The 12,419-nt window shown below is 28.6% G+C and overlaps 2 protein-coding genes across 3 annotated transcripts in view; both read right to left on the bottom strand.

Moving 5' to 3' along the window:
• LOC109709120 overlaps window positions 1-12,419 on the bottom strand; it is a 117,486-nt gene that overhangs the window by 57,318 nt on the left and 47,749 nt on the right. The window lies entirely within an intron of this gene.
• The window catches only part of LOC109708576 (disease resistance protein RGA2-like), a 57,613-nt gene that overhangs the window by 40,827 nt on the left and 4,367 nt on the right, over window positions 1-12,419 (bottom strand). The window contains exon 2 of one of the 2 annotated variants that reach the window (XR_002215780.1): window positions 6,742-6,746. Coding sequence is in view for 1 of the 2 variants with exons in the window: in XM_020230376.1 (XP_020085965.1) it covers window positions 11,874-11,961 (88 nt within the window). In the remaining variant the exon portion in view is untranslated. Of the gene's footprint in view, window positions 1-6,741; window positions 6,747-11,726; window positions 11,962-12,419 lie in introns of those variants that run through there. The other variant, XM_020230376.1, reaches the window with a different exon arrangement.

Here is a 12,419-nt window from a genome sequence, read left to right as displayed (position 1 = left end):
TGTCCGTTCGGCGGTCTGTCGGCGTGCCCGAATCCGACCAAATAGGCGGAGCTCGGAGCGTGACACTTTACGTGATTTAAATTGCATCTATTAGGTTAGATTTTATTACGCAATTTATTATGCGTATTATTAATAAAATTAATTAACTATATTATATATTATGAATTATTAATAAAATTAATTAATTAATTTAAAATTTAAATTTTAAAAATAAATATTATAAATTAAATTTAAATTTTAAAATATAAAATATAAAATTTGAAAGTATCAAAATTTTAAATTTTGATATATATAAAATTTAGCTACTATACTTTTAAAAATATCAAGTTATTGGTTTTGGGTGGAGAGAGAGTAAAAGGGTTTAGGGCGACACATGTCACCCTTTGATTCCCAAACCCTCCTTTGATATTGAGAAATAGATTATACTATTGTAAGTATCAAATTTGCTCTTTGCATCTTGCTGTTTCCTTGTCCATTTCGATACAAAGAGGCAGAAAGGCATGGTTTCTCTCCAAAACGAGTATTAAAGAGTGTCCAAAACAAGCTGCTAACTCTAAAACTATTTAGATTAAAGCAAAAATCCATCCAATGCTTATAATGTTATAAAAAAAAAAAACACCTAACTTGAACCATTTATTTGAATCTTTTTGCATAACACCTAGCTTGAACCATTCAATTAATTTTTTGACGAAAGACCAAGCTTTTGAAGCATACATCCAACAACAAATTGACTGCACTGCTTAATGAATCAATCCATTACAAACTGTAAATATCACTAATGGATCCAAGCAATACATGTAGGAAACTTAAAAACGTGACCAAGTCACCATACATAAATGCACTTGTTCATTCGTACAAAAAGAGCTCTTGCTAATTAAGGCTTTGTCTCCTTTTTTTCTAAAAAAAAAAAAAAGAAATCCTTCCCTCCACAATTATATGCAGCCATGTTTCTTTCTATCTATTGGGAGCTCAAAATTTTTTTTCTCTTAATCAACCAAATTCGGATCAAGGTAGAGAGGGATGCCCTGTTGTTCATGACGAAGAAAGACCCTTCTTTGCAGAGGTCATGTTATTGTTGTTGTTGTGTGTTTTATTTTTGGGAGATAAAAATATGTGTAATTAATCTGAATTTTTTATCATTTGAAATTAATTACCTAATATTTAAAAATTTTAATTTAATTTTTCTCGCTATTCTTTAACACTATATGATTTTGGTTCATGAAAAATCACTACCCACACCTGGTGCATCCAAACAGGTGTGAACCAGGGTTTTATTCATCCTTAATATTTTTCTTATTTTATTCCAGCCATTTTAATTTGTAAGTATAAAAATTACAACTGAGCTGACTTTGTTTGGGCACCGGGTGGTTAGAAGCAATATTTCTATATTTTGAATGGTCCAAAAGCTTAGCTTTAATCCGGTTTTAATCTATACTCCTCCAAAACTATAAAATTATGCTTAATTATTACTGAAGAACTATGCAGTTATATTTGTGCGATACCTTAATATTTCATCCACATGTTTAATTTTCAAAAAATATTTTTTTTTCCGATTGCTAAATTGAAAATATAGTTTACACCAAAGATCAGTTACGGCATACTGTATTTTCTAAAGTGTAAAAAAAAAGAAAAGAAAAAAAGGCATAGTGCATATTAGCTGCGTAAATAATTGGCAATAATTTCATGAAACTCAAATTAGAAAGAATAGACAATAAATCAAAACATTTTTAAAAAAATTTACGGCTATATTTCCAATAAAATAAAATTTAAGTTAATTTCGTACAATTTTCCTTTTTGTACGGTTGGTCCCAAACGTTAGGTACTCAAAAATGCTTTATCGTAGTAATAATAATAATAACTAGATTTTCACCCGTGCGATGCACGGCTAATATAATAATATAGAATAATAAAAATTATTATGTGATGATAATAAAAAAATTTTTTAATTAATTTTATATTTTTTAACAAATAAAAAAATATACTATCAATCTTAATTATAGTACATATTAAAGTACACAAGCTAGAGAAAAAAAAAAATTGGACCAAAGTAAATATTCAACGAAAATGCAAAATTCAATCCTGCTCTATTATCTATGAATTGGTATGTAAAACAATTTACATTTACATATTGATGTGCGAAATAAAATGATAACTAAAATTGATATGAAAAATTACAAATGACATTAATATTTAAGCATATAATGAGATCAACTAAACTTTCATATTTGACACAAATTAGAGTAAGCACACATATATTATGTTCCTACTGTCGCTTTTAAGATTCAAAAATATATAGATGTTGGTTTTCAATAAAAAATAAAGAAAAAAAAATTTTATTGCATGAAGATGAAAAGTTACATGAGTGACATAAAGGAAAAAAATTACGAAATGAAAATTACAGAAGTGACAGTAGGGAAATAGCATGTTCTATTTTAAAGCATCAATATTTAAGAGCGAAGAAAATTACAGGAGTGAGGTGAGTTTTAAATTTTTTCCTCTTTCCAAAAATGCCTATACTTTTTTACTAATATTTTTATGTCCAGAAATTTCAACCAATCATTTTAAATAATTAACTAAGTAATAATTTATTTCCAAATAAAGATAAATATTTTTCTTCTCACGCGTAATATCCGCACCGCCAATTCTTTCGTAACATAATATCCATAGATTTTTCAAATATCTCAACATAATTATAGGTGACTTTGAAATAAAATTTTATTCATTATATGTGATTTTTAATAATATAATAAAAGATATTATTTTTTTATAAAAACGTGAGTTTTGAATTTTTTTTCTTAATTATCTGCTAATACGAAATTTGAATTTGTAACAGATTATTTCCATCGCGAAAAAATAATTCGCAACAGATTATTGCGTATTTCGCAACCAATAATTTTAAATAATTAATTAAACCAATAATTTTAAATAATTCGTAACCAAATATCCATACTTGAGTTTGACACGTGACAAGTATATAGAAAGCTACGTGTCAGCTTCTCACATAGGGTTCATTAAGGGTTCTACTTTTATATATATAGTAATAAATAATAATAATAATAATAATTAAGCACAATTTCGTTCTTGAAGCTCCGCAGCAGCCCGATTTCGTTCCAGAGAGCGGAGCCCAGATTGCCGAGCACTCCCTTCACCAAACCGAATGCGATCCCCTCCGCCATCGCGCGTGCTGCTGCCTAATTCTTCTCAATACGAACATCCTACTACAGAGAAGCAGAGGATAATTAAGGGGATGCTCTCCACCGCTGGAAGATGGTTGCTCCATTTATTGTGCTGCGTCTCATATAACTATGGTGGGGCCGCCGGAGGAGCTTCGAGAGAACGCACGCGCCAATGCTTTTTTTTTTTTTCGTTTTTTTCTTTTTTTTCGAAAACTCTTACTTATACATTCATTTCATTGGGCATAGAAGATGCATCCCGCACCGACGGTTTCTAGCGCAAGTGGCAAAAAAAGTTTGGTGATTGATATTCGAGAATTAAATTTGAATTTTAATTAATTTATAGTTCTAGCTAAGTTTATTTTTGAATGAAATATACGAAACTGGTACTATACTATTTTTCTCTCTCAAAAAAAAAAAAAAAAATCCAACTAGTGAAATACACCCCATGATCAATGATCAATCTTTATCCAATTGTACAAATTATAAAAATATTTGAATCTTCGTATTGTCGTGTCCATTTTCAGATGAAGAGGCAGAAAAGCATGCTCCAGTTGTTGTTTTTTTTTTTTTTTTTTCTCTCTCTCTCTCGTGCTTGGAAATTGAGGAAAAGTTGGCAGTAGGTGTAGGTGACTGCTCCAATTCTTGTGCTGCCGCTCCGATAATTACGCTGGGAATCTTTGACGATTTGCACGCTGGTCCCTCAATCGTCTTTATCCTGTTGTACAGATTATAAAAAATATTATCAGATTCGAATTTGCTCTTTGGGTCTTGTTGTTTCCGTGTCCATTTTCAAATGGCATTACTTGAGAAATTAAAAAAGCAGTCAAAAATCAGTTTTGGTTTTCAATAATTTGAATTCGAATTTAAAAAGGAATAGTAAATCTTAATTTGAACTCAAAAAAATTTCAAATTTCAGATCTGAATCTGAATCCGTAATGGACAGTAAAATTTCAATGTAAAATTTCAATCCAAATTTGACAATTTTTTGCTTCAGAGTCCGATCAGATTGAATAATTTCATAACGGCTATCACCCCAAGGTATTTTTCTAAGATGCTATTATACTTGAAGAATTGATATGAATAAATTTTGATTGCCCAAAAAAAAGAGAAAAAAAGGAAACAAAGTATGGAGACCACTGCAACACTACACCACACTACCAGAGTTCAAATTTCCTTTTGGTTTGCTTTTTTAATTTTTTTCTCAGAAGCCTCGGCTGTTTCTATTATATATGTCTAGTTTATTTTACCTAATAAATGAAACAAATAACTCGCTATTTTTTTCTCAAAAAAAAAAAAAAAAACTCCTACAACAAAGAAGAGTATACTGAATATTAATTAGCATATATGCACGCCGCGTGCTTAGTTTATGTTTATTATTTTCTTCTTTTCCCTGCTTTGTTTTGTTCTTTTCTTCTTTCCCTTGTTCATGAAAACAATCAGCTTTGTTATTCTTTACTCTCTCTTTCTTGTTCATTAAAATGTTTAGCTGTTTTTTTTTATCATTTTCTTCTTAATTTCCCTTATTCATGAAAATAGTTTGCACTTAACTTTTGATTTTTTTTTAGTTAATAGATAGATCTAAGAAAAACTTTGGACTTATTAATAATTGAAGGAAAAAAAATTTACCAAGTTTACCAAATTATCTTGAAATGTGAGACTTAAAACATACATATAGATTAACAAATTTCTTTTTTCCTCCACTGCGTGAGGACAGGAATAAAGCGGGCAAGTGCTTTTAGCTTTGTTCTTATTTTGCTTTTACTTTAATTCTTTTGTCGTGGGAAATATCGCTTGCACCTCATGCGCCACATCATCGGTGCACCCACCCTACCAAACTTTTATATTTTAAAATAAAAATTTAAATTCAAAATCCTAATATATGAGATCAAGTTTAAAAAAAATGGGTACACATTGAACTTGATCAATCAGATAATTCGATAATTTCTCCTATATCAACCCACTTAAGGGAAGAAAAAAATTATTACCTCCCCACTTGCACAAGTACTGCTACAAATTTTTCAAAATTATTGTTTTATATATTTTCCTTATGGTGGCAATTCCAATACAAGAGATTTTGATAATTTTACATATCACATCAGTGCATCAAGAGCATTAAATAAATTTACCAGCTCACAAATAACTTTACAGGGTTATACCTTTCATGTGATCCACAATGTTTCCTAAGCATCTCTTATGTACCGAGTCTTTAAAAGTCACTATTAGATCAGATGCCCAATAATCAAAGCATGGACCCACCACTACTATAATTATGTAGGGGTACAGCTCATAAATTGTACTAGGTGCTTAAGTGCTACTATATTCGCTTTCCCATTGTTCACGTGCTCTATTACACTTTGGAAGTAACGGTACGAGTATGTTTGCGCACATAAGTTCATTAGCCCTTTTTTCCATCACATACTTTCAATTCAATACTCTAATTTTTAAATAAAAAAAAACGATTGTAAATTCACAAGCAACAATCAATAGATAAGTATACAAACATGTACACATATATTGGGTGTAACCAATAATTTGCCATCTAATAGAATTAGATGTGCGAAACATTTAAGAGTTCAAAGTCGCAAACAATCCCTAAAAGCTCGAGGATCAAAATGGAACTTGGTTAAGAGTTGATAGACTGGTGGGGTAGTTCACCATGGAGAGAATTTTACAATCTACAAAGTGTGTGTTACCTTTCATCACCATCTCAATTCCAACTGAGTTTGTCATGTTCCTGGATAAAACAAAACTAGGAGGCGCACACAAGTAACCATCTCATTGCGGCAGTAGAGCTCCACGGCATGGATTGTAGTTGCTGAACTTTAAAATATGGCGAACCAGTCCTCGTAGCTTATCAACACAAAAGCAGAAAAATATGTCAAAAATCACCACAAAAACCAAAGGCCAAATTGAACAAAACTGACTGATCAATTCAGCAATATTAGAAAGTAACTAATGATAATTTGCACTTCGAAATGAGCTTTTAATAGATGGTTAAAACCTTCCTCAGAAAAGCAGCAACAATAGTTCATGCATATTCCATTCGGAGGATACAAAATCCTGAAGAAGGGCAATTGCTGGCTTAACTACTCAGTTCAAACTTTAATGAACTAATTTGATGCAAAAATCTGGTTACTAAAGTTCTAGCGCTGCTCATAGGAACCTAGATGAAGCACCTTGTGGCCACTACGCATGCATTATTGCATGAGGTCGACATGTGTAGCCCTATTATATAGGTGTTTCATCAGAAGTGGCCATAAAATAAGAGTAATGCTTCTATACTTTTTTTTTTTTTTCTTACCGTTCATTCACTCCCATTCAACGGTCCAGATTTAATTTTTTTAAAATTGTGACCTATAATAGCAAGTCACTTTAGGAGAGGTACCGATCATCAGATACCTCAAAAAAAAATATTTTTATCTTTTAATACATGAGCAATTTAGTCATTTTATCTCTATTATATTATCAAAATTTTTATTCTCTCTTTATTTTTTTTCTCTCTCTATCTTTTTTCCTCTCATATTTGGCATTTCATATAAAAAAATTATATTTTAAATTACAATACATTATCTTATTATTTTAAAAGATAAATTTTTTCTATTAAAATTTGAATTAATTTTGTCCATACAATTCTATTCTAAGAATAAATTTGAATTATACCCTATATTTCTAATCAATTATTCACATTAAAATTTTTAAATAGTGATAAAGAATTAATATCTAAATTAGAAAAATTCTTAAATATTTTTAAACATATTAAATATGTTGAATTTAAATATGTTGTCCACACTCAATTTTTAAAGTTAGTAATACAAAATTAATGTCTAAGATGAATTCATAAGTTTGTTAAGCATATAAAATATGTTAAATTTAAATATTTACCAACATTACAAATTTTTTTGAATAATGATAAATAATTAACGTCTAAAGTAGAACAATTCTAATTTTTTTAACATATTAAATACATTTAATTTATAATTTTTTTACCAACATTTAATTTTTTTTAAAATAAGTGATACAAAATTGTTGTCTAAACTTTAGGAATTTAAAAATTTTCTTAAACATATTAAGTATGTTGAATTAAAATATTTATCAACATTACAAATTTTTTAAATAGTAATACAAAATTCCTCTAATTTAAATTTTAATTTTTTAATTTTAAATATTTAATATTTAATATTTAAATTCAATGTATTTAGAAATAGAACTATTTCTAAAATTCCTATAATTTAAATTAATGCCTAAATTTTAGAAACACTAAAATTTCTAAACTAAATGCGTAAATTAATGCCTAATTAATGCCTAAATTAGGGTAATCAATCAATTTCCTAAATTAGTGCAAATTAATGCATAAATTTAGAATATCAATTAAAAGTTTTTTTAAATGCTGTATAGTTTAATTATCGAAATAACTTCGAATGATGCAACCCATTTACCTGCTAAATATTAAATTACATCTTTACCCTCTATTAATCAACGGTTAGGATCTATTTTATTTTTTTAATAATAAAGTACTGAATCATTTCTGATAAAATAAATGAAACCTCATGAACGCACACGATACACATCATTATTTTTTTAAAAATGAAAAAACCATACCCATCTTTTATTGGACGTTGAAGAGCTGTGACAATTTTTGGATTGATCAAAATTTCCATCCCAAGGCATGCACCCATGGTCTACATCAAAATCCCCATTTAATTAGGTAGCTTTGCCAGCAACAGGATTGCAACCAAACTGGATGATCATCGCCTTGCCTTTGAATACATATCCATTATTATGAACAATGGATATGTATTATTATGAACAATGCTCGTTACTCTAGAATAGAAGATTAAAATTGAAGAACATAATTATCATAACTAAAGTATTGCAGAGTAAAAATTGCAGATTCTCTGCTCCCCACTTTCGAGCCTATCTTTTTCACTTTTTTTTTTTTCTTTTTTCCGAAAATAACTTCAGGTGAAACAGTTCATGATAGAAATAGAGCTGCTTCGCAGACTGAGGCCTATTTTCGAACACACCAGCTTTTATGCGTTCGATGGCCCCAAAAGAATTTCCGAAAGTGCTTGAGAGCTCCTATCAAAGCTCTCAAGCACTATAACAGATCGAGAAGAATGCCTCTGCGGCATGATGCTTCTCCAGTGACAGTTCCTATCATCATTTAAAAACATTTGAAGGGAGCACTCCAAAGCATAAAAGATGTCTTTTTTGGGCAGCTTTTGAAATTTGTGGGCCCTCCAAAGCATCAAAGCAGGTGCTTTCTTTGGGCTACATATTCTCAAAATTCGCCCAGGTATTAAAAAACAAGCAACATCATACATGAACTTAATTTTAGTTTTTAACTAAATTTTCAGCGGCCCTTAAAATTTTTTTTAAAAAAATAGTTTTTAGCCTCAAAAGATAGACAAACCAATGCATGCTGAGCAAGATCGACAGTTGGAAAAGTCACAAATGCTTGACCTCTCATTCGTCGTTCCTGTTATATAAAAAATCAAATAAATGTAAGAAACAGACAGGATCATCAGACAAGCAACAAATTCCAAAACAATAAGCACTAGTCTTCTCTCATATTCATAAGCAATCCAGTTATAATCTCTTGCATACCAGCATGGGAAGGCTTTTATCCAAAAAAAAAAAAAAGAAAAGAAAAAGCAAAGAGAAGTTATGTGTCATGATAAGTTGATCTGATAAATACAAATTTACCCTGCTACGACCACCGGAACCAAAACGTTATATGGAACTAGGTAGGATGCCAGAGTTTATTCCAGTAAACTAGTCCATACAATGAACGGATGCTAAGATGAGATTTAAAACAAAATTCATATTGAGAATAAATCTTAGATTTACACCACACTTTTGAATGCATCAGTAGTATTTCTTATTTTGAAGACATATTTCTTCATAAATCAAATAATTACTCTTTCTCTACGACAGACGAATAGACTTCAGATGACTTAGTAACAGTTTTTTTTTTTTTTTGTATATTCAAAATTCAAAATCATCATAATCCATTTAGATATTGTAGATCGTACTTTTTGTTTTGGATTTTAATTTTAAGGAACTGGCCATCACAAATCAGATGCAATTTCTTATGATGATTTTGAATTTTGAATATACAAAGATAATTAAATTTTAGATAATTTGAAACCTAGCTATTTATTTTTTTCAAAAAAAAATAAATTTATTATATTTAAAAATTTTATTTAAATTAAATAATTTAATAGCTTTATAAAACATTGGATGCACCTGATGCATTCATATATCCTTACTCTATCTCGTCCACTAGTTTAATTTTCACATATATTTTTTCCGTTGTTAAATTAAAAATATAGTATACATCAAGGATCAATTATGCATACTACATTTCCTCAAAAAAAAAAAAGAAAAAAAGAAAAAAAAGGGGCATAGTGCCCATGCACTGGGTATGGGCAATAATTTCATGAAACTCAAATCAGAAAGAATAAACAATAAAATCAGAAAATTTTAAAAATTTTATGGTTATTTTTCCAATAAAATAAAATTTTGGTTAATTAATTTCATTCAATTTTNTTTTTTTTTTTTTTTTTTTTTTTTTTTTTTAACCTTGTGTTTTTATACATAATCCATTTAGATACTGTAGATCGTACCTTTTGTTTTGGATTTTAATTTTAAGGAACTGGCCATCGCAAGTTAGATGCAGTTTCTTATGATGATTTTGAATTTTGAATATACAAAGATAATTAAATTTTGGATAATTTGTAACCTAGCTATTTATTTTTTTCAAAAAAATTTATATTTATTATATTTAAAATTTTTATTTAATTTAAATAATTTAATAGCCTTATAAAACGATTGGATGCACCTGATGCATTCATATATCCTTACTCTATCTCGTCCACTAGTTTAATTTTCACAGCATATTTTTTCCGTTGTTAAATTAAAAATATAGTATACATCAAGGATCAATTATGCATACTACATTTTCATAAAAAAAAAGAAAAAAAGAAAAAAGGGCATAGTGCCCATGCACTAGGTATTGGCAATAATTTTAATTTCATGAAACTCAAATCAGAAAGAATAAACAATAACATCAAAATATTTTAAAAATTTTATCCTTTTTTTCCTATAAAATAAAATTTTGGTTAATTAATTTCATGCAATTTTCCTTATTTTTACGGTTGGTCCCAGATGTTAAGGTCTCGAAAAATACTTGTCCATAAAAAATAATTTAACTTATTTCGAAGTAAATACCTCTTTTAATTTTCTGGATTACTTGAATAAAAAAATAAGAACTTTATATAACTTACCACAACTATCACTTATTTTAATTTTACTATCTAATCTTTAAAAGAGTTTTAATGTTGCTATATAATTTATAATTTATTTGATTTGAGTCAAATATCTCTTTAGCTTTAAAATTTAAATGTATTGTTTATCTTTACATGTTTAATTAATTACTATATTTTATAAATTTATGAAGCTATAAATTTATTAAAATAAATAATTAATCTAAATTTGATATTGCACGAGCAGTGAGATCACTTAACTCAAACAAATTAAATAATGCAGCAATACATATCTGTATTTTCATTTAAACCACATGTTTGGTAAAAACCAAACTGAAAAAGCAACTCACTTCTATTGATTCAGTTTGATTTTATTAATAAATCGATTCAGATTTGTGGAATTTAAAAACTAAAAATCTTGCAGAAAGCAAAATAATAAAACTTTTAATACTTTAAAATTTATTGGCTTAATTCGGATCTAATCAAATAAAAGAAAAGATAAATTAAAGTAAACATATATGGAAATTAACCCTCTCAACTGCGGTACATACATATATAGTAGGTCCAACTTGCATGCCAAAAACAGCATCTGATGATTTTAAACAATTCCGTAACACAATGCATATATACTAGCTAGTAATAAACTCTACGTCAGATTTACTTAAAAATTAATGTACCCTCTAATATCCGTATTAAAAAAAGTAGCAACATTTTGTTTATTCAAACCAAACAACCTTTTTCAAGCCCATAACATATACATAGAACACCATAAAATTACCAACAATCAAACCAAATTATAAAATAGTACATTCAGAAACTCAATTTATATCACGAAAAGACAAATATATATTAATCCGACAACAGCACACTACAATTCTTGTCCGGAAAGCTAAATAGCACAAACCTGAAAGAGAAGGCCCCAAGTCCATGAATAAAAACTCTCACCATTGCATGTAGATATATAAAATTTGTTTATTTTTGGCAAAACAAAGGGGAAAAAAAAACTCTTCTCAAAGGGGAATACTGATCACCAAATAAGCTAAAAGATAATGATTCTTACGTGAGCTACACTACGCTTTGAGATAAATAACTGAACTTTAAAAATTTAATTCTACTCTCTAACTTTCCGCAGTGTTTATTATGTTCCTTAGAGAATTCGAAAGGATACTTAATGTTTTTTGATAAAATATTTTAAAATTTGATAAAATTTTTTTTTATTTTATGAAACATTCTGTACTTTGTTTAACGGAAGAGACTAAATTCTAAAAGGATCTAACAAATCTTTCAAAGAAAATTTCTTATATCAAAATCAAATTAAAATCGAAATTCGTAAAGCCCAATTGGCCGCTTTCAAAGTGCAGTATAATTTATCTAATATCTAATATCTTTTAACTCCAAATAAGAGATACATATACTTATGCTCTCCTCGCTAACCAATCTTCTTCTCCTCCTCCTCCTTCGGTGAGCTCTCTTCCACATGTGACGAGCTGCTCGCTTGTTCCTTGTACGGGTATTTTCTACACCACAACAACACAAAAAGGTTACTTTTTTATTCGACACTCGTGCAGTATATATGTGTTGTATATTTTGCTTAGACTTTCTAATAACGTATGATATATAACATACCTGATTTCAATTTGTAAAAAAAAATATCCTAGGACTCGAATAGTATATCAACAATATGACCGAAAATAGTTACTTTGTAAATACTATATATCGTTCAAGTAGAAATTTTTTAGCATCTCAAATCGCTACAAATTAAGAAAAGGTTAAAATTTCATTAATTAGTCTATGTACATGCAAGAGACCACTTGAAATTTTTTCCAGAAAACCNTTGCTACTTTATTATTGCGTCTTTATTTTACCGTAAGGACCTACTACCAAAGAATATTGAAGTGCTAGAAATTTTGAATTATAGAGTAGTAAAGGAATATAGTTTATAAACCATAGAGTGCTATGTGAAAAAATATATATA

The sequence above is a fragment of the Ananas comosus genome, linkage group 4, assembly GCF_001540865.1.
Source record: "Ananas comosus cultivar F153 linkage group 4, ASM154086v1, whole genome shotgun sequence".
NCBI lineage: Eukaryota > Viridiplantae > Streptophyta > Magnoliopsida > Poales > Bromeliaceae > Ananas > Ananas comosus.
This window is presented reverse-complemented; position numbering and strand designations above follow the sequence as displayed.